The 21,724-nt window shown below is 35.3% G+C and overlaps 1 protein-coding gene across 4 annotated transcripts in view; it reads right to left on the bottom strand.

The window, feature by feature from the left end:
• Positions 1-18,473: 18,473 nt before the first annotated feature.
• Positions 18,474-21,724, bottom strand: part of LOC105689976 (broad-complex core protein isoforms 1/2/3/4/5-like) — a 68,439-nt gene continuing 65,188 nt past the window's right edge. For all 4 annotated transcript variants that reach the window (XM_048652802.1, XM_048652805.1, XM_048652804.1 and 1 more), the window contains one exon: positions 18,474-20,534. In XM_048652802.1, the coding sequence (XP_048508759.1) occupies positions 20,483-20,534 (52 nt within the window). In that variant the 3' untranslated portion in view covers positions 18,474-20,482. The remainder of the gene's footprint in view (positions 20,535-21,724) is intronic.

The following is a 21,724-nucleotide window of genomic DNA, read 5'->3' as shown; positions in this document are numbered from 1 at the left end:
ATAAAAAGATGTCAAGATACTTTCATTGTTACGGTTGTAAAATTTGTTCAAATGTAAAATGTAAAACGTTCGTGTCCAACAATTTAATTAAGATTTGAGAATTAATTAAGAAGATGCTAAATGAGTATAATACACCTGTATTTGTGTCAACAGTGTTCCAACGATAATGGATCATCTCGTGTTATATCGAATTATAACGAGCGAGGTACTTAATATAAATTGTCAAAAGAGGGAAATTAATCAGCCACAATTATTAAAGAAGAGACAAAAAATTGGACGAAAAATTTATAGTCGAAACGATGTGGAAAGCGCAACGAGGAAAAGATTAAACGGTGGAAAATAAACTGTTCGCGAGTAAGGGGGATGGAACGGTCGAAACAAAAACTGTAAAAAAACCAAAATTATCCGAAAGAGGAGGAGCGAAAGATTGAAAGTGTGATTGAAGCGCGATTGGGTTCACCGTGAACTGTGTCCTGGGTGTATGTGTTGTATATCAACCGCTGTTCGAATGAACTCCGAAAGACGAATCGGACGAAGTGAATGACGTATTAAATTTGGACGACAGATGGTTAAGGCGGATGGAGTGGCGTCGTCCCTAGAGCCCCGGATGTTCGCCCCTCGCCGCCTTTCATTTATATTCGCCAGCTCTAACCCTAAAATATATATTTATTCGCGACTCCGTTATATATTTACATACCTCCACCAACGCCATCCCTTCGAATACGAAAAACAGATATCTCCAATCCGTATAGCAGCTACTTTAAAGTCTAATTGACTCGTTACGCTAAAATATACGTATGATATATGTTTGCTATGTTTGCAGTCGACGATTGAAAAGAAAAGAAAAAAAAAAGAAAAAAACCAACAGAAATAAAATAAAATGAGATGTGTAATAAATCATTTGAATATTCTCAGATAATGGAATGTGCGTAAATTTATCCCCACACGCATCATCTTTCCCAACTATAACATACGTTCTTATAATTTCAGCTGATACGAGCGATGGAAAAAAAAAAATCGGAAAACGTTCGAGTGGGAAAAAAGCTCACGTTCTTATTACGCGGTGGCATACGAGAATCCTTTCGAATTTTTTCTCATTAAAATTCTCACCGATTTCTTGCAATTTTTCTCTTCCCTTTTCAACTCGAGCCCGACGTTCATGAATCACATAATCGAGGTCGAGGAAAATTTTCGTCGTTACGATGCATTTTGGCACAGCATTTGTGACACATGACGGATATCATTCTGCAGTTTATTTATAAATCATAGCACGCATTGCGTTGAAATTCAACCGCTGCATCCGAATGGTATATACATAGAATACGAACGTGTCTAGGCGTATCTATATCGCATAAATATTTCACATTGAGTCATATTATTTTCACTGGTGCAAAATAATATTATGGGTATCCACGTTACGAATACCATAGGCAATATTGTTATAATAATTTTGATTTTGTAAAAAAAAGTTTCCAAACGAAATGAAATTGAGTCGGCGCATGTGACACGAAACGGGATAATCGAGGTAGGTATATTAAACTGACGTATATATTTTTCAAAGTACAATATCTAATCTTGACGGGAGTTTCTTTTATCAGATTTTACTGCACGGAAAGTATGGTAGGTAAGCGATTTGTTTCGCGCAAGGGTCTCTTTCTTTCCACACTTTTTTTTCTCTTCTCTTTCTTCCCCTTTATTTTTATTTAACTTTTTTTTTTCTTCAATTTTTTTCTTGCACTACACAGCCAAGGGTAGCAGACTATTTATATCAAGAAGGGCGGAGCTGATGGACCGCGCGCAGTTGTCACTTCATTTTTTTTTTTTTTTTTTTCTTATTTTTCTCTTCTCATTTCACTACTCGAGAAGTAGTCGGCTCGTCCTGCGGTTCAAGGATAATATACACCACCCGTAAAGCGCATTTTTTGCTGATCACGTCGATAGCGGAAAGGAAAGTGATGAAAGCTTTTTTGTTCCTTTTTATTGTAATTTTATTATTATTTTTTTTCTACTTGGGTAAAAAGAAAGAAAGGGAAAAAAACTTCTATTCTATACGAACTTCGAACCCGATAAGCGATTCTCGGTGGATAATTTTTTCAATATTTTCCGAAAAATAATTAACCAGTTTAAATCGAGTACGCGGTTATGTGAACAAAAAAATGAGACGATTATCTAGGTACATACTTGTGAAATATGTGGATGGAATTTGTAACGCATGTTCTATGTGTCGTTAAACTTTCGGTATATATATATATATATAACGTGACAAAATGGCAATTTGTCAACGTCGCTATAATTGTAATGTAGCGTTATATTTATTATTTTGCATGAATAAATTTGAATAAACAGGTGTCTGGGTACATATATGTATATCGAACGATCTGATCATAGCTGTATATTAGAATATTATATTCATACATAAGCTGCCGTGTAAGCCATACATACACGTGCACATGCGTTAATATATAGCCGCAATTAATATTTAGCGTGCAGAAAATTCGCACGGATGACTTCACGAATTTCTCTCGAAAAGTCGCAGTTTTCTGAGTATGAGATGTAAAATATTTGGTTCCGATCGCGGTTCCACAGGGTGACGACAATTCGGTTTTTAACGAGCTCAACTTTAAACTATTACACGAAGGACACGCCTATTCGCAAGTTATAAACTACTCCGCTTTCCAGCAACGACCCTCTTCATTCTGAACTGAACACTTAACTCGGACTAATTTCTACCGCAGCTTTAACACAACTTCAACCTCCACTTTCACCCTCCACTATTATAAAAGTGTAAGAGAATTCTGCTCACTCAAGTGGATTCCTTTACGGTCGACCGATATAACCGGATCAGGCTTTTTTCAATCACATTTCAAGTAACGTATGTATGAAACGAAACGATTCAGCTGAAAACAATCGAAGAACTTATCGGAGGATCGATTTTTTTATCTTCTGTATTTTCTCGCGATCGTTCTCTTTCACCCGAAACCGAGGAAACTGTACATACCTCTATTACCGTACATCACGCGTGGGTTATATTTGAACGAGTGGGATAAACTGAGCAAATTGTGGACACCCGCCGTGTGTGTCAACAAATCAAGCCTGTTCCGTATCTGTATAAACCTATATAAATACCTGTATCACTGTTAACGATCTTAGTTCGGTAATTTGTTATCACTGGGCTATTCGTCGTCAGGATCAAATTGGACAACGCTTCGGATAACACTGCCTACCGACCGGAAAATCAGTCCGTCCAAAAGCTGTGTCAATTCCTTGAAACTGGCACAATATCGATTCTCATTGAGGTAATTTCAATTTTACAAAACGAGTATTCGACTGTCGCGGAACGCGTTTTTTTTTTCTTTACATTTTGCGGTGGATTTTATGAAACTAGAAAGTGAAAATCGATCGGACTTGTTTTTTTTTTCGTCGGTGAAAAAATGAAAAACAAATTCCAATTCCAAATTCAACAAGTTTATCCGGTGAAGTTTGAACCGGGTTCAAAAGCTACTTTCCAGATTTACCCGGCTTTCCCGGTCAGGGGTGTACATTATAATACCCTCCTCTTTGGTTTCAGAGTTTTATTTGTTCAACGTTTTCCGGTTTTCGACAAAGTCGTTGTTTCATTATTCTGCGGCACGAAAGTTACCAAAATTTTCAGCGAATCGAATGGAGCGCCCGTGTTCCCCGTCGCGAATACGATACTTGGAGCTAAAAAGAAAAAAAAAAAGAAAAAAGATCGAAGTACATCTCCCGCATCAAATTTTTCCTCATATATTATACCAATTTTCGTTCTCAAAAAGAATGATAAAATTACCGCTCACACCCCACATTTTGACGAGACAAATTTTATTCTCGTTTCGCACAAAATCTCGATCAGTTTCGTACCCAGAGGATTGATAAGTCTTTAAATTCGTCAGCTGTAACCGCATCGGTAAAAATCATACGCTGAAGATCTGCATGATTAATTTACACCGTCATCGCGCGAGCTTCTTTTTCTCTTTTGTCAAATTTAATTCTCCACTCCAGAGAATACGGGCCGCCTGCCTTTTTCCCATTTCATTCGAAATCCGAAATGACGTGTGTTCGATAACGTAACCGACAATGAAAAGTATTAAACTTCGAAACGTTCGTTTTTTCTGCACAGCTTCGAGAAAATCGTTGACGTCAATGGCGTCGGACGCGTAATTTCACGTGAGAAAGGAAAAGCGGATAAGAAAACGGCGAGAAAACGGGAGCGTCGGTGTATCTACGGTTATGTTCTTTTTTTTTCCCCTTACTTCGAGAAATTAGTCTCCCGAAGGAAACGTTGAACTCTCAACTCGACAGTTTAATGGTCCATGGAATCTCATTTGAAATTTCAAATCATCCGGAGAGCTGCCCGGTGTTCGGTTCCGACGTCGGTTTTCCCACATCCCTTAGATTTCTCAGCGTAAAGTCGCCCCTGAAAATCGGTGCAGTATTAATACTAGGAAACCATTATCGGTAACGTCCCGCTTCGGTGTCGGGGCGTCTACGAATTGAATAAATCACTCGGAAGAGCTTCGCGGCGGGGCGGAGATTATACCGGCCACAGAGATTGGCAAGGAGGTTTAATTGAAACCATTTCGACACCCATTCGAAACTGTACAAACGTTAATATTATACAGTCGCCGTGACTTTGTCGGATGACGTCATGACGTCCCGTCGATGCGCGAGGAGATCGCTCACCCCGAAAATTCGAGGTCTCGCGTTACCGACTTCAAAAGGTTCTACTCAAAATTCAAACCGACGTTTTTTCGTCCGAGGAAATCGGTTTCCGTTGTCGTTCGCCGAGTGCCGATAACGAGGGATGCACACGTCTTTGATCAAAAGCCTCCCACACTGAAAAATTTCACGTCACCCCGAATATCCATCTCAAATTTCAGGATCCGCTTGATTATAATTAATTCGAGAAAACTTACCACGTCTTCTATCTCGACCGGATCTAGCCGCCGAAAAGAGCAGAGTCTGGATGTATATTCGCGGTAACGACGTCTCACGTGTCGCGGATTGAGTTCGTCTCAACGGTAATGAGAAAAGGCAAGAGAAAAAATTTCAAGCAAGAAACCACAGCTTAATTATTACGTACAGACAACGGGGATTAAGTTGGTGGAAAATTTTTTCTTTCTTCCCATTCGCGAACTATTACACATCGAAAAGTTCGCGAAAGTAATTAACGGTCTTTAACCCGGCGATACATTAACGCGGAGATTATATAGGTGGGGTCGTTCACACGGCGGACTTTGACGAGTGGATGACGTGTGTGTGACGTGTATATATATATATACGTGAACGGGGGTATGTATATCGTAAATATTGTACACGGTAATCCCTGGGGACGGATACCGAGAAGGGGATGTACAACGAACCGGACGAATCGATATTTCCCCGATGGTGTTGGAACAAAAGAAGGGGGCTCGAAAGGGGAGGGGAAAAGTTGAAGAGACGATGAAAAAGAAACGTTGACACATTCTGTTACGCGACCAGACTGATCTTCATCTTTGTAAGCCATTAACGCCTTACGCAGTATCCGCCGAATACACCGGTCTAGACCTTTGATCATAGAATGACATCTAATACGAGATATCAAATTTGACGAAGAATAAAAATAAATTGAAACGCGTAAAAAAATATCAAATCTCAAATGCGGAGAAGGATTTCGTAACAATGCTCTTTATGGATACGAGATGACGATTCTCTAATGATTTTCAAGCGAAATTACAAACATTCGAGAGAAAAGGAGAGAAGGAGAAGATGAATATCAATTACCTGTTCGGAGAATAATGAAATTCCTTTTCCATCGCCACGGAGATTGCAACCCTTTCAATGATGTATTGGAAGGGCGTTTCAACTTTCCATTAACGTGCACACTTGTATTCATTTTTTCTATAATAATCCGATAGTGGAAGTAAACTTGATGATCACATAACTAATGTCCATACAGATGTGCCAATCCTGTCATCGTCTGTTTGTCTGCTATCGTATGTGGCTTCCGGCAGTCTGTAGACATAACAGATCGTTGCAGGAGAGTATATATAGATAATTCCGGAAGGTGTTTGCTCTTTGACTTCCATCTCCATGAAGTATACGAGAGAGGCTTAACGAAATGGTCTCTGAATGGAAAGAAAATAACGACGATCGCGACGATCAATCGGTGATGAAAAATAATTAATTTACAGATTAGAAATGGTGTAAACAACGTATATGCATTTATTCAGATAAATATCTCAACATTGAACATTGACTAGCAAGTACATTGTTACTTGTTACATAATAGTAATAATCGATAATAATTAATATTATTTATTACTTCATTATTTATTTTATTTATTTTTTTTTTTTATATTAATTGCCGTTTTTTCTTTCATTTTTTTTTTCTTCAACTCTTTTAGTTATTTATTTATTTTATGTACTTATATATTAATTTCATTTTACTTTAGTTATCTGTTATTACCATCTACGAGATATTACAAACTACCTGATCATTTAAATCTTGGTTAATATAATAATAATGATTTCTTTATATTTTTTTTCCCTGTATCTGTTGGTTTTTTTTTTTTTTAGTTTTATTTTTTAGTTTTTTTTTCGTTTTTCTTTTTTCCTTTGTATATTCTCGTCGTTACAATTACAATTGCAATGATACATAATAATTATAATAATATAATATAATATAACATAACATAATTAAATATACATAATAATATAATAATATATATAAGTCTATATGATAATCGTATAATGACAATTATATAGGTAATAATAAAAATTATTATTATAAATTAATTATTTATAATAACCTTAATTATTACTCTCTAATTATTAATGGTTTATCACAAGTACGGTTTATTATTTAGCTCTTTGTTACGGGTGTTAGGCATGTGTGAAGATGTGATATTTATATTGCGTTGTGAAATTAATATTTTTTTTTTTTTTTTCATCATCGACACTTTTTTTTTACTATTAACGATTTTGTTGAGAACAGTAATGTTTCTTTGTCTCTTTCATTTCACCCCGCATATCGTGTACATCGCCCAATACCCGTTCTTTTAACGCCCGTGCCACCTCGATTTACTTTTATTGCCCCGCGTGTATAATAATTTATATTAATCATTTAATTATTTACTTGGATTCTATATATATATATTTTTCATTCTCTCCTAAATTTCTCTATTATTACTATTATTTTTATCATTATCATTATCATTATTATTCTTGTTATTAATTGCAGCGTAGCGATCGCTATACGCTATAGTGAGAACGATGATGGCTTTTCTTTTTTTTTTTTGTTTAAATTCTATGTATGTTATAACATATGTATGATAATTATAAATTAATTAATCAATTAATAATCGTTGCTATATTTGTCGTCTATAAGTGTAGAATATCGTATGTATAGTAGGTATAATTAATTTTTCATCATTATTACTTTTGTTTCTTTATAATTGGTATATTTTTTTTTTTTAATTTAATGAATAATCTTATACAGATTCGGAGCTCGGAAACGCCTGTGAAGGAAGTACGTACGTATAAATATCTATGTAATGTGCCCATTATTTGAACATAATTAACGAGTGATGTCGAGGTATTGATTATGCATTATGTTCATCTATAATCAATTGAAGATATCGATACATAATTTTTATGTGCATGTATACGGTTCGTGGTTTGTTTGACGTTTGATAATTATATTCAATAAGTTCGATGATAATGTCATTACGCGATTAGAAGCTTGAATTATAACATCGTTTCAGGGGATTCTTAATCATTTTTTTTCTCTTCCTTTTTTTCGTTACTTTTCTTAATTCTTTCTCTTTCTTTTCTCAATATCGAAAGAAGAACGCGCGGCCGACAAGTCCAATCGAGGTATATGTACTATGGATATATAAATTTATTATTTATCATTAGGTAGTACATGGAAGTGGCAAGGACACGCGGCAATGAATTTCCGGTTTATTAAAAACACTCGAGTGCCTGATTCTAAAAAATCTTCTTCTTCTTTTCGATTTCTTACAATAATTGCTTTAATAATTGCTATAATAATATAGAGACCCACATACTGTGTACTTTTTTTTGGTTTTTCAGTTGTAGTTTTTTTTTTCGTTTTCTTCCATTTCTTTTTTTTTGATAAATTTCCTCTCGCCTCTAATAGACGTTTTAGGTCCTATCGATAATTGTATAAAATTATTGCTGTCGTTTTCGTACATTGCCTTGCATGATTTATGCTAGTTAACGTCGATCGTAATTGAACTAGATGGAATTGAATTTTGTAATTTTTTGATTCGCAATTTTCAGTAATTATAATCAGGGAATATAATTATGGGTAGGTAGACTTGACGGAAGATAACGGATAAAAGTAAAACGGAAGAATGCGAATAAATTCAATTGAATGATTTGAAAAATTATTATCCCATTGTTTTAAATTATCAATATAATTATTGTTACCGCTATATTCATTTTATTTTAACTTCTATGAGTATGCGTTGAACAGGCAAAGATTGCTTCTTGTTATTTTTCTTGTGTATGGCGTTTGAACGGAATATATTATGAGAATATTGAATAATTGACGAGGGCGTAAACTCTCACGTGCATAATGAGTTTTTCTCATTTCTGAGGAGAAAAAAATAAAACTCCAGCAGAAAAAAAAAGGAATAAAGAAAAGACAGGACAAGAAATGAGTAAATATTGGTACAACTAAATAGGAATATTGTCTACTTGTTCAATTATTCAAGTAAACTAATCAGCTTGTTTGCGACCGTGTTTGCGAGAATGGTAAAAATTACCTCAGCTCTCCGCAGCGTGGGCGACTGATTTTGTCCCTTCGCTATACGTCTGGACATATTTTTGATGAAGAATAATTTTCGAAGGTGAGCAAATGTGGATTCTACCGCAATACGAATATTCGTGTACCTACGTAAGACGTGTTCGATAAACATGCGATACTCCGATTACCTCCACCTGTCAATTACCGATAGAAAATCCACCTCGGGATTCACGTGTTACGTCGTATCAAATATGTAGCTATACGTATGCGCCGCAGTCTAGACGATGCGGGTTCTCGTCAAAATTTTATGCACGGAATATCCCGTGAAAAATCACGCATAACCTCCCCACCCGATCATCGAATAATTGGGACAGAAAAAATTATTCCTCATCCGAAAATCATCCCTTCGAATCACTCGAGCTGCCATCCTCGAGGGAAACCGTAATTTTGCTCCGGATTTTGTCTAAAATTTCATCTCCTACAATTTTCTAATGGCATGAAAAAAAAAAACAAAAAAAAAAATGCCTTTTGCTGAAATGGGTCAATGATACAGATGATCGAAAATCGAAAATCTAATTCGTTGTTCTTTTGGGGAGAGGACTACAGATACAAAGGAAGAATGAAAGGAACGTAAAATATTTAGAGTAACGGTCTTGGTGACTCGGCATGAAATGCCTCATGAATTCAACCACCACCTTGCCGAGTGACGTGATAAGAATGAATAATAGAGAATTCATGCAGTGCGCGTTGCCTGCATTGGACAGGCGTTGGGAATTTCTAGTAGTCATTAATTATAGTGATGAACTATACGATGCTACTTTTGTCTAGTTTCAAGTTTGTTCGTTAGCTCTAAATACGACTGCCACGGAATCTAATTCATAAATGGAGAAACGCGAGTAAAGAGGTAAAAAATGAAACGAAAGAAAATAAAAGAACTACGATCGGGGATAGATGAGTGAATTAAACGACTCGTCGATTAATCGTAACATTGAAAATGTTTGGGAGTTTCGAAACGAAATCGATAATTCACGTAGGTGTACCTAACGCTTTGTGAATGGACGATACTTGGATGTGCCTCACTTCGCATGGGTTGGGCATTCGTTGGAATTAATTTGGGTTCGGGTAGGGTCTTAACGAGAACCAAACACGCCATGCCCTACAGAGGAGAGCTAGAAGAATAGATCGATCCTCTCAAAACTTGGAAATCCTCGTTAACAAAGATCTACATTTGAACGGTTACGTATAACCGAAGGAAAAGCAGCAGACCATTAAACTTTTGAATTATTGCAAACCCCGCGGAATTCTCGACAAGATTTCACGTTTACGTACTGAAAATTCACACATTTCTACTGAAATTACATCAACCTTTTCAAAGATTGCGATTTCGGGTTGAAATGATATCTAACGAATTTCAGTTGAACCAAAAAAATCAATAATCATCCCCTGAAAATTTCGAGGTCAGCTACTCGCGCGCGGTACCGCTTTTGAATTTGTGCTCGAGGGAATTTCTCTAGCGAGGGTATAGAGAAATGATTAATTGGTTAGGATCAAAGTGGCGTGTGAAAGATGAACGTAAAATGACGTTAGAGTTGATTCGGGGAAGGTTCGTGAAAGTTTTCGCTTCACCCCTACAAATTTATTCAGTTTGAAACTAAAAGTCCCTTTTTTTTTTCAGCTACGACAAACATTTTACCGGTAGACCGACTTTGGATTCGACTTCGACTTTCTCTTTGCGTTTCCATTACCCTTTCAGCGGTCATGCACGTATAGGTGTTAGTCCCTTCGGATACACCGAAATGGACGTGAGGTGAAAGATAATTTTGACTTTAGAAATTTCGTTGGGTTAGATACGTTCTCGTATTTCAGTGGTCAATATTTATCGACAATCGTAGAGCAAATGGGAGAGATGATTTAATTTTTTCATACCATTTCAAACCCGCGCGTCCGTTTATATGAAGGAAAGGGTCGGGAACGCGGAAAAACTGCTCTATAAAATGGCTGCACATCGAGATGGGACCCGATGACCATATTGTATCGGAAATTGAACGCTTCTAAACCGGAAGTCGCGGTAGTTGAATCTGAAGATATAGTAAAAGAGAAATTGGCGGAATTTCAAGGCAAGAAAACGGTATTTAGAAGATTATTAAAGACGCGAGGGATTGTTGATATCTTATCACAGAAAATTCAAGATGCTTTTTAATAACGGAATTCGAACGGTGGGTTAAAAAAAAAACAAATGCAGGGCTCAAGATTGATATTTTGAAACTATGAGAAGTATGAGTGCAGAGGTCAGAAGTTTTGCGGTGGGACATTATTGTACAGGTTGGATTAAAAATGACGATAAAATCCCCGTGCAGCCGAATGACCTTCTGGAATATTGCTCGAGATTTTCGCTAAAACCGCCACCCTCCTTTTCATCTATAGGTGTACATGCACGCTACACAGAAAAGCCAACAACAACAGCAGCGGCGGCAGCAGCAACAACGGTAGCACTTCAGACAACCCCCAGCTGATGCAACTCCTGCAAGAGTAAAGTTGATTATCTTGACAAGAAAGCTAGGTGTACCCGACCCAACCAAACCTACACCATCCGCCCCCCATAGAATACGATGTATACGTACATTATGATAAAGGTTAGTGCGGAGCGACTCATGAGGCAGCGCGTGCTTTAGGCCAAAGCTAAACTTTACTTGACGTCAATAAAATAATCAGTTACAATTTTCGTCGTTTCCGTAGAATTAAGGGTAATATTTGTACGCATAGAATCCCTCGTAAAATCGACCAGGGTTTTATCGCTAGCTACGTTTTTTTGCCTTCTTCTATTCTTTCGGAGATCTACGATTTTTTGGATCGCATTGCACAGTAGCTTTTCGAGGCAGCTAATGAAGAGAAGAAAAGAAAAAATAATCAAAACCGGTTCAGGTGTCTTTGAGGTAGAAATAAGATGGATAGAAAAAAAAAAATACTAGTGAGGGTCGGAACCTAGTAGAATTAACGTGGAATTTCCCGTGTATGAAAGCTAGGCAATGAAAATGAGAGGGTGGAATAGACTGCGTACGTGAAAGTTCGGCGTAAAAATTGTACGACATCTCTACAGAGGACGTGTGTTTGAAAAGGGAATTTTTAACCGTGCAACCATAGGTCGGTTTCGAACACGGGATGCGGAAAATATTATACGAAACTAAAAAATAGAAGTGAAGAGAAAAAAGGGGGGTAAAATCGAGGGAACGATCTCGAAATTACTACGGCTTTACAAGCTGCGCGAGGTGCAGTGGAGTATGACGTTTCATTAGCGCAAAAAGAGAAAGGGGCTGTGACTGCGAAAAATTAGAGCGTTATGACCCCGTGAAATCCGCTAGAAAGTAATACAAACCAGTGCAATTATGGGTTCGAAAAAACTCGATTTTCGACTATCAATATCATGTCCCGGTATTTGATTCATTTGTTCAGTAGTTCACCTATTAATTGCGATCGATATTATAACTCGATGTTAACGATGCGTCGACAGAAAGTGAATCTGGGTAAATCAGGAAAATTATTATCTTTGATTCGACTTCATTTTATTCGAGACACAGATTTCGTTGGTAAAATTTCGTCCACCGCAGGTTTGGGATAGAGCTTCTCTATTCCGTGCGTTGTCTACTCGACTGCGGGCAGAAGAAAGCGCGATAGCCGCGCTGTTCTGTGAAATAAAATTTGGGTACCGTTCGGGGAGAAGAATTTCGAAGAGAGAAAAAAAAAAAAAAAAAAGGAAAGGAAAAGGAAAAAAGCCAACGAGAGAAGAGGCTCAACCTCGGGGTTATTTTAGTGCTGCACCGCGGGGGATTTCCTGCAGTAAAGGCTAGAGAATTTCATATAAGGCTAAACCTTCATATACACCGTTTTGTAATATTGCCGGGCACATCCCGTCCTCCCTTGGTTTTGGATGTACGCTTTTTTTTCTTCCTTATTTTCTTTTTGGTTTTTTTTTTTTTTTTTTTTTTTCGGTTTTTTTTTGTTTTATTACTTTTTACGACACAACGAACGAACGCACGCGACGTATAGTAAAAATCACATTTCTCATATACCCGGCAACTTATTGTACACACGTTGCATCTGGTTAACGGATTTTACACGACGTTCCTTCATTAATCATTCGAACAAGCTTTACGATCAGTTCAATTTACTGACATCTTTCGCGTTCCCTTCGTTCTCATTGTCCGGCGTCAAATTCGAACATTTCTCGAACAAGATAAAGAAATAAGAAAAGAAGAAAAAGGAAGAAAGAACTGTGTGTACATCGTAGCCGTCGATATACCGATTGTTTTCCGCATCCACCCCGATGTAATTTCGATAAAACGTAACACAAAAAATTTCACCGGCAGGTCTGGATATCGTGTAAACCGTTGTTTGTTATTTTTCTCATAACGTCAACCATACAACAGATCTACGAGGGGAGAGAGGAAATAAATTTTTTTTTTTCCCCGCTTTTTGCAGCCACCAGTGAAGTTCGTAAACTTTCCCACACGTTATCTATGATAAAACTAACTTCAGGGGGTGAAAATATAACTGGAGCGTAATTGGTACGTTTTTCGAATTCATACTTGCTGCACACGTATAGCGTATGGACGATGTTCGGAGTTGCGGGTATAAAAATTTCACGTAACTATATTCATCAAAATCGTTTCAACTCGACCGGAAATTATACGCGCGCGGCATGCCATTTAAACAACCTTATGCGGCACCGCGGGATCTCGTGCAACACAGTTTTTTTTTTTTTTTCACATCGCTTTCGCGATGACGCGCAAGCTGTGAGAGTAAATTGAAAAAAAAAGAGACGAAAAAATGTAACGAAATAAAATGAAACAGGCAAAAAACGAATGAAAAAAAAAACCAACAATTTTTACGCTAAATTTCCCGCTCCGACTACTAATTTGTATAGGTATACCTATATACGTACGTTATATCTATGTGTATACCAGGCACGTGTTTATTGCTATGTGTGTCTTTTGTTATACTATTTTTTCTATTTCCTTATATTGAGCTTGGGAAAAATAGCGAAACTGTGGTGATAATGATAAAATTGTTGGAGAAAAACGCGACCGATTGTAGGGAAGCGAAGAAAACTTTCCCTGTTTTTTCCCGTATCTGTGTTTCTTTCTGATCTTTTTCACGTGGAATATCTGGGTTTAATCGAGTTAGCGGTATTCCAGAAACAAAGGGGGAAAAAAATTGGTAACCGGTTTTTTCAACGATAGAACAATTCAGAGGTGAATTTAATGATGTTTTAATGAATATCATGTATCGGAGTGAAATTGAATGTAATTTATTTCTTGCCTGAATTCCGCATGAAATGAGAAACTAAATAATTCGACGAATTTCAAAGTATTTAAAAACTTGAGGAAACACAAATTTTTCAAACAAAAAAAATTAATATTGCACGAGTTCGAAAATTGCAGATTTTCATGTACACCTCGCTAAATGTACGTGTACGTAAATTTACTTTTTTATTTTATTTCGCATAACTTTGCAGTAACTTCAACAGACTTTTACAAATTTTATTAATCTTTCTGCTTGGTTTTTCACTTTTTTTGTATCGGATGGTCGTCTCATATTCGAGTCTATTGCGTATGCAACGATATGGTGATAATAATAACAATAGTAATAGTAATAATGATAATAATATTATATCACTACTTGAATGTAGGTATCTATCTACTCTTAATTATATATATTAAATTGTAATAATTATATTATCTATTATCGTAAGGCATGGAGTATATGTTACTTGTGTCGAGTTACCTCACTCCTTTTCCGTAATTATAATTTACATACCTATATATATATATATATATATATATATATATATACATATATATATATATATTGTATTGTGTTTTATTTTTTTTCTAATTCTTTTTAATCATTATTATTTTATTTTTATTCCTCATTCAATTTAATCTGATTCTTACATACTGATTTATTTATTCCCTTTTATTTATAGTAAAATCCTAGTTAAATAATTGTTCATTCATCATCATAAATGTACTCTTCTTTCTTTTATTTTATTCATTTTTATTTCATTTTATTATTTCTTTTTTTATTCTCTTATTTTGCCGTTTTTTGGAGACCGATAGATGGGGACCAATTTATCCGATCGCGGGTCATAGAATATATCACAAAGAGAATACCTATTTCAGTTCTCATTTATTCGATCGGTGGACGTAATAAAGTAAAATAAAATGAAACGAAACGAAAAAAAAAATAAATAAATAAAGAAAAAACCAAAACCAAAAGCGGATGAAACAAAATAATAAAACAAAAAGTAAAAAACGATAAAGAATTAGAGGGAAATTATTACGTGGGAGTCAAACCCTACATAACTCGTAAAACTTCTTTACTCAGCACTCGAAAAATAAGACGCGATTTATATCCGCGTGATATTTTTGGGGTGATAAAAGTTATTGGGTTTCTTCTTCTTTTTCCTTTTTTTTTTTCTTCACTTGATATGACACGAAAAAATAATAAATAAGGGTTTCTAACTCCCGTGGCCGATTGGGAAGTCGGATGAAAAATAAGCTATTCTTATGGCGAAATTACAATCAAAGGACGTTAATTTCCAACTACTGAAGACTGTTTTTTGAAAAACTCAAAATCCGTCGTAGTATCCGGAGTACCAAACGCCTCACGACGTAGGTTGCGTACGACGTTATGCACGCGTGTTACCTAATCGAAAACCGGTCCCCAACCGTCGTTTAACTAACGTTTTCTTAACTGCGTTTTAGTATTTATTAAATGTTTATCGCGCGCCCGTTTTTCCTGTATACATATATTTTATACCCTATATCCTGCAGCACGTTTCTATCGCTCCAACATTCTCGATCAAATACTATGTATTATGTATATTCAACGTGTGATTATAAATTATTATTTATATGTATATGTAATATGTATTTACAGAACGCATTGCAATGTATTCAAAATACATATATCTACGTATGCTGATTTTATTTGAATCATGTTACATGAAACGGCGAACGTTTTTCAAAAATCAAACAGCCATGCGTACGTAAATGTGGATTGGAAAAAAAAAAAAAATTTCCTACAAATTCAAACGATCGAAAGAATTTTTGCATAAGTTGTTGATCGATATTCTCGTTTTTTGTCTCACATTAATTTCTATTCGAGCGATGCTGAGTATTTGATTTTTCCATTTAGGTATTCATACATATGTATATCAACGTTGATTGAGTTCGTTCTTTTTCTTCTCACGACATAATTGACTGTAAGATTTTTGATCTGTAAAATTTGTCAACGTCAACGTCGTTTGACTTGTTTCTTTTATTCCCCTTATCACATCATTAGGTTGGTGATCATTTCATTATTACTTTTTCTATTTTTTTGAGTTTCGTTTAACGAGTACAGCGAAAATTTCAACAAAACAAATATAATTATAACAACAACATGACCATGAATGATAATGTAATTAATAATAACGATAATAATCTCTTTCATTCATCCGCGTAACCGATTTTCGCATGCTGCACGATTTTTTCGATTTTTTGTGCAGCCGGTGTGTCGTGTTGCGGCTATATGTATATTATATGTTAATTATTTATAATCATTTCTTTAATTATTTATTCTTCATGTTTTTTTCTTCTTTGTTTCTATTATGTGATACAATTACATAATTAAAGATATTACGAAATAATCAATCAATTAATTTGAGCATAAGACAAACGTATGAAAGTTTGCTTTTGCTTTTTCACAGCTGCTATTTTTATTATAATAAATTCTAAAGATCGCGGGCAAACATATTTCTATCGACATTTTGGTTATTCTTTTCTCTTTCTTTGTTTATGATCACGCGACACTGTACGTGCAAGTTGTTTCTTCTCTGTGACGATTTGTTCTCTTTCTTTTTCTCACTCTCTCTATCTTTCTCACTTTATGCTGTTGGTTTTCGTTTCTTTTTTTTTTTTTTTTAAATAATTTTTAATTTTATTCTTTCTTTCTCTCAACATAACAAGTATAATAAATTGTACATTTATAGGTGTATTCCCTGCAACAACGAATGAGTCAACGATCTTTTTGGTAATTGTTCTTAATCATAGAAAGAAAAAATTTATTTATCTATTATTCATTTCTTTTCTTTATTCCTTTATTCGTTTTGTTTTAGTTTATTTAAATTTTTCTTTTGACGAAAAATAAATTAATAATCAATCAATGCAGGTTACATCAGTATATATGTTACCTACGTTTATTTTTTTTCATTTTATTTATATCTCTCGTTAAAGAACTTTATTATTTCTTTCGCTTTTTACCTCGCGTTATGATATTATTCTCTCTGCGGCGACATTGATTTAAAAAATTTTCAATTCTCACTTTTATTTCTATTTTTCCCTATCACTTTTTCAATCTTGAGTTTTTTTTTTTAAGCTTTTTTCTTTTCCGTTAATCTTTTCCCTATGATTTCACGCTATGTATAAGATAATTATATATAGGTATATATATATATATATAGGTATACATATATATATACCTATATATTATTACAGTAGTGTAAATATCGTAAAAGGTTTATAGGCCTTAGGCCTTTATAAAATCATATCACCAAAAATCAACAAATAAATAACCTAATTGTATTAAATATATTATATATATATATATATATATATGTATAATATCTATATACAGATGTATATATATATTTATACACATATAATAGATTATACATCGACATATAATGATATATATGCACTCCCAACAAAATAATAATAGTAAATAATATAATATATAAGTTGATCTATTCAATAGTATAGTAATAATAATAATAATCATAATCATAATAACAGTAGTAGTAGTGGTAGTAGTAGTAGTGGTAGTAGTAATAATAGTTGTAGTAGTAACAATAATAATAATAATAATAATATATTATTAGGCGTATCTATGAAAACTACCCTTGTATCCCGGAAAGGGTAGGTCATAATAATTGAACCTACCCATTCTATCTTTGTTTATTACACCTTTCCCTTGTTTTATGCTCTCCTGAATTTAATCTGGTCGCAGTTCACAGCCAAACCAATTATAATTCACCCGAGTAACTATAAATATTATATTATACACACACACGTATATACATATATATACATATATATAATATAAGTCGAATATAATTTCACAATATACATTCGCAGAAAGTTATGCATCTATTGTATATGTTTGAATCGAATGATGTATGTATATGGGTACGTATATAAATATGTATATATAATCCTCGAAGTGTCGCATTCTATGTATAATTTTTTGTTATTTTTTTTTCTTGTTTTCTCTTCTTTTTTTCAACAACTACGGTAGGGTTCGATTTTGAATTTTTTTTTTTTTTTGTTTTTCCTTTTTTTCAATCGATCATTTTATGTTATATTATATATATATTATATATATATTTATACGATTGAAATCACTTATCATTCATGATTCATCATATATGTATATATTATTTTATTATAATCATTTATCACTTATTATATGATCACACCCTCACGGCGCTCCTCTATATGATATACATATTATATATCATATATATATACACACCTAATATGTTACACATATATTATATAGGTATATACTTAAGCTGCTCAGTCACCAGTTAATGAATTTAATTTAATTAATCTATTCTTGGCTTTAGCGATCTTTCATCCTATATAACATTTTATATATGTATCTATGTGTGTGTATATATATATAATATATAACATTATAATATTGCGTATAAGTTGTCTAATCTTTTCATGTTTTATTATTACAATTTCTTCTTTTTTTTTTTTTTTGTTTTTTTTTTTCTCACAATTGCAATCTTTAGCAACGTTTCATTTATTCATTCAATTTATATTTTATCTTTAATCTTTTTCTTCACCATTAATAAATTAGATTTTACATATTATATATCTACATAATTATGTGTATCACGCGCGCGTGCGGGGCGAGGTGCAAAATTATTCAGTGAGAAGGGCGAAATATTCTTCGGTCAATTTTTTTACATAATATATTTGTATATATATTATATGTATATGTATGTATATATAACGGCCCAGCCGAAGTTTTTAATTATTTTATTTTTTATTCATCTTATCACTCACCTGTTCTTTCCTCTTTTGCGGTATTTTCCCCGTTTTTTTTTTTTTACATTTTTTCATCGTTCTCTGCCACCAGGTAGAGAACTTTGCCCCGTTCATTCGACGTAACGTCTGGATTTTCCTTTTCCTACTCGTCCCTTTCTCTCCCCCTCTGCGGCCCCCTACCCCCCATCGCTATTTTTCAATTTGAAATGTGAAATTTTTGTTCTTAACATCAACGCGTTGTTTCGATATCATACGCACGTTGTAGATATATTCTCGCTCTTGTATGTACACCCCTTTCGTTTTTATCGATGCCAATTTTTTTTTTATTTCTTCTTTTTTTTTTTCCGCACACCAATTTCGGAATACCCGTCTTCGCTCCTTTGATCTACTTCGACTCAATCTACTTCATCTTTTCGCTCTGTAACATCCGAAGATAGTGACTTTGAAACTTTGCATTTAATAGTACGAAGATAGTACAGCCGTCTGACGCGGTTCCGTTTTGGAAGTTTATAATTCAACGTGGAACGAAATTACCATAGTTTAACTGTCATTTTACGAGGTGTATGAACCGAGCGACGATGAAAATTTGGTATTTTCAGTCGACGATTACAGTCAAAAAAAAATGAATGAGAAATCAAAAGAACATTCGATGAAAGATAAGATTTATTCAATTGACTATACTAGATAACGATTAATTTAATCAACCAGTCTCCGTCAATTTATCCGATAATTAAAAAATTTTAACAAATAACCGGTCGAAAGCGATCGCGAACATGTTGAAAAGATGAAATATCGTCGTGTAATCTGCGCAGATAGAACGGGGATTCTCACCCCATTGGACGAGGTGAAGAAAAAAAGAAGAAAAAAAAGGAAAAAAGAAAAAAATCGACATCGATCATCTTTGATACATAGAGATAAGTATAGGTGAATGATTTATCTCCTGAGATGATTTACTTATTTTTGAGCACATAAGACGGTGTATCGCGGTAAACGATCGAGATATATAACAAAGAAATATTAATCTATAACTGACGCAGCTTAATTCTTTCGAATTTCTCATTTCCCATTAATATCACCTTTATCGTATGTATTACAGCTAATATACCACGTTATACCTATATATCTCTTTGCTTTGTTTCGCGTAGCGACGCGACGTTTTCGTTCGGCTCCGTTCGCGTAAATAAATTTACAGTAGGTTGTCGCTCGAACGCGCATAGTGTACGGGCGACGAGAACCACCGCCGGCACTTTGCATCCTAATGAGAAAAGTCTAATAAATTAAAGGTAGGCGCGTACAGCGGTCACCGCCTGCGGAAAACGGGTGGCTTCGGCTAGGGCGCGGTGCAAAATCGCGTGTATCCGAACGAGACCTGCTAGGGATCCGGGGGGGGAGAAGGAGGAGAGGGCGAAGTAGAGGGAAGACGAGGACTCGGGCAGAACTGGTCTACGGCGGGGGAAGGTGATCTGAGGACCAGGGCGAGGGTGGAAATGGGGATTAACGCGGAGGTTGGAGTCTGGATCGGGTTGGGAATGAGTATCGGGTGTGGGAGGACGCGTCGTACCAGGAAGGGCAACCGAGGTAGCACCCTACGCACACCCGGTGCCTCGGCTCACTTATCTTCCGACTCACCCCTAGGCGACGTATCCGTGTCTTGTCTCTCGCTGAAACAAACAGAACAAACAGATTATAAAAGAAAAACGAATCGTCATCGACATTCGTGCATCAGATCAACGCATCGATCAAAACCCCGATACCGGCCGTTCAGTAGGAATTTAGCCAAGAATTTTTCTAATCGAGATATCTCAATTTTTCTGCTCCGAAAAGCGAAAAAATGGCGTTAACTCGATCAATTTTATAGATGGAACAATTTGACTTTGAAATTTGGATTCCTCAGATCGAAATACATAAGATTGCACTGGGGTAGAAATTTTTAATTGTAGACCCCAAAACCGGAAAAAGTCCAAGGGTTGGATTCTTTCGGAGAAAAATTGATCATCGTCGGTTATCGACTAACTCGTGTTACAAAACGTAATCTCATGTTGTTCAAAAATTGTATTTTTATACTCTGAGTTAATTTTCTGAACTTTTAGCATTCAATTCTAATTGTGAGAGGCGTTAACGTTCGCCTTTGACGACGATGATGATGATGACGACGATCGAGGTAAAATAATGATGATGAAACACTAATTTTTGTTTTCGATGGCGGTAATTTATCACAGCGGTCGTATATACTTATGTACAGTAATTACAGGGTTTATCACAACATGGTCGTTAGCCGGAATCTGTTCAAAATTGTCGACGGGGTGTAATTAGAATATTTTTCCTCAGACTTCGACCAGTTTTTCTCTTTCCGCAGATAGAACGCACTAAACAATTTCATTATTCATTAAATCAAAACGGGAAGCGAGATTCAGAGAGATCGGACGTTCGAAAAATCTGCAGATTGGCTCCGAATCGGAGTACTGCGGACCGCGCGTGAGTCGTCAGCATTCAACATGATGGTCAATTATGAATAAAGGTACGTCGAATAAAGCCGTTTTCCTATTTCCTTCTTTTACATCAAGTAGAAAATAGCGGTTCAGTGGGTTTGTCATCGAATAATGCATTACAGAGAATATGCACGGCGAAGGTAGATGCATTAACTTGATTGCCGTGGACGCACATGCTGCGCCAGGCAGCGATATCGCCTAGATATGTAGAAAATGAAAGAGCGAAGAGAAAAAAAAAAAAAAACAAGAATAATCTTGACGCCCGCGTAACGTGTTACTGCAAAAAAATTAAGTTACCCGCTACAATCGGAGAAATTATTCGTATAATTTTTCAACGGGAACACGAGCATTTTTGATACGAC

Source organism: Athalia rosae, chromosome 3 (assembly GCF_917208135.1).
Source record: "Athalia rosae chromosome 3, iyAthRosa1.1, whole genome shotgun sequence".
Classification (NCBI taxonomy): Eukaryota; Metazoa; Arthropoda; class Insecta; order Hymenoptera; family Athaliidae; genus Athalia; species Athalia rosae.
This window is presented reverse-complemented; position numbering and strand designations above follow the sequence as displayed.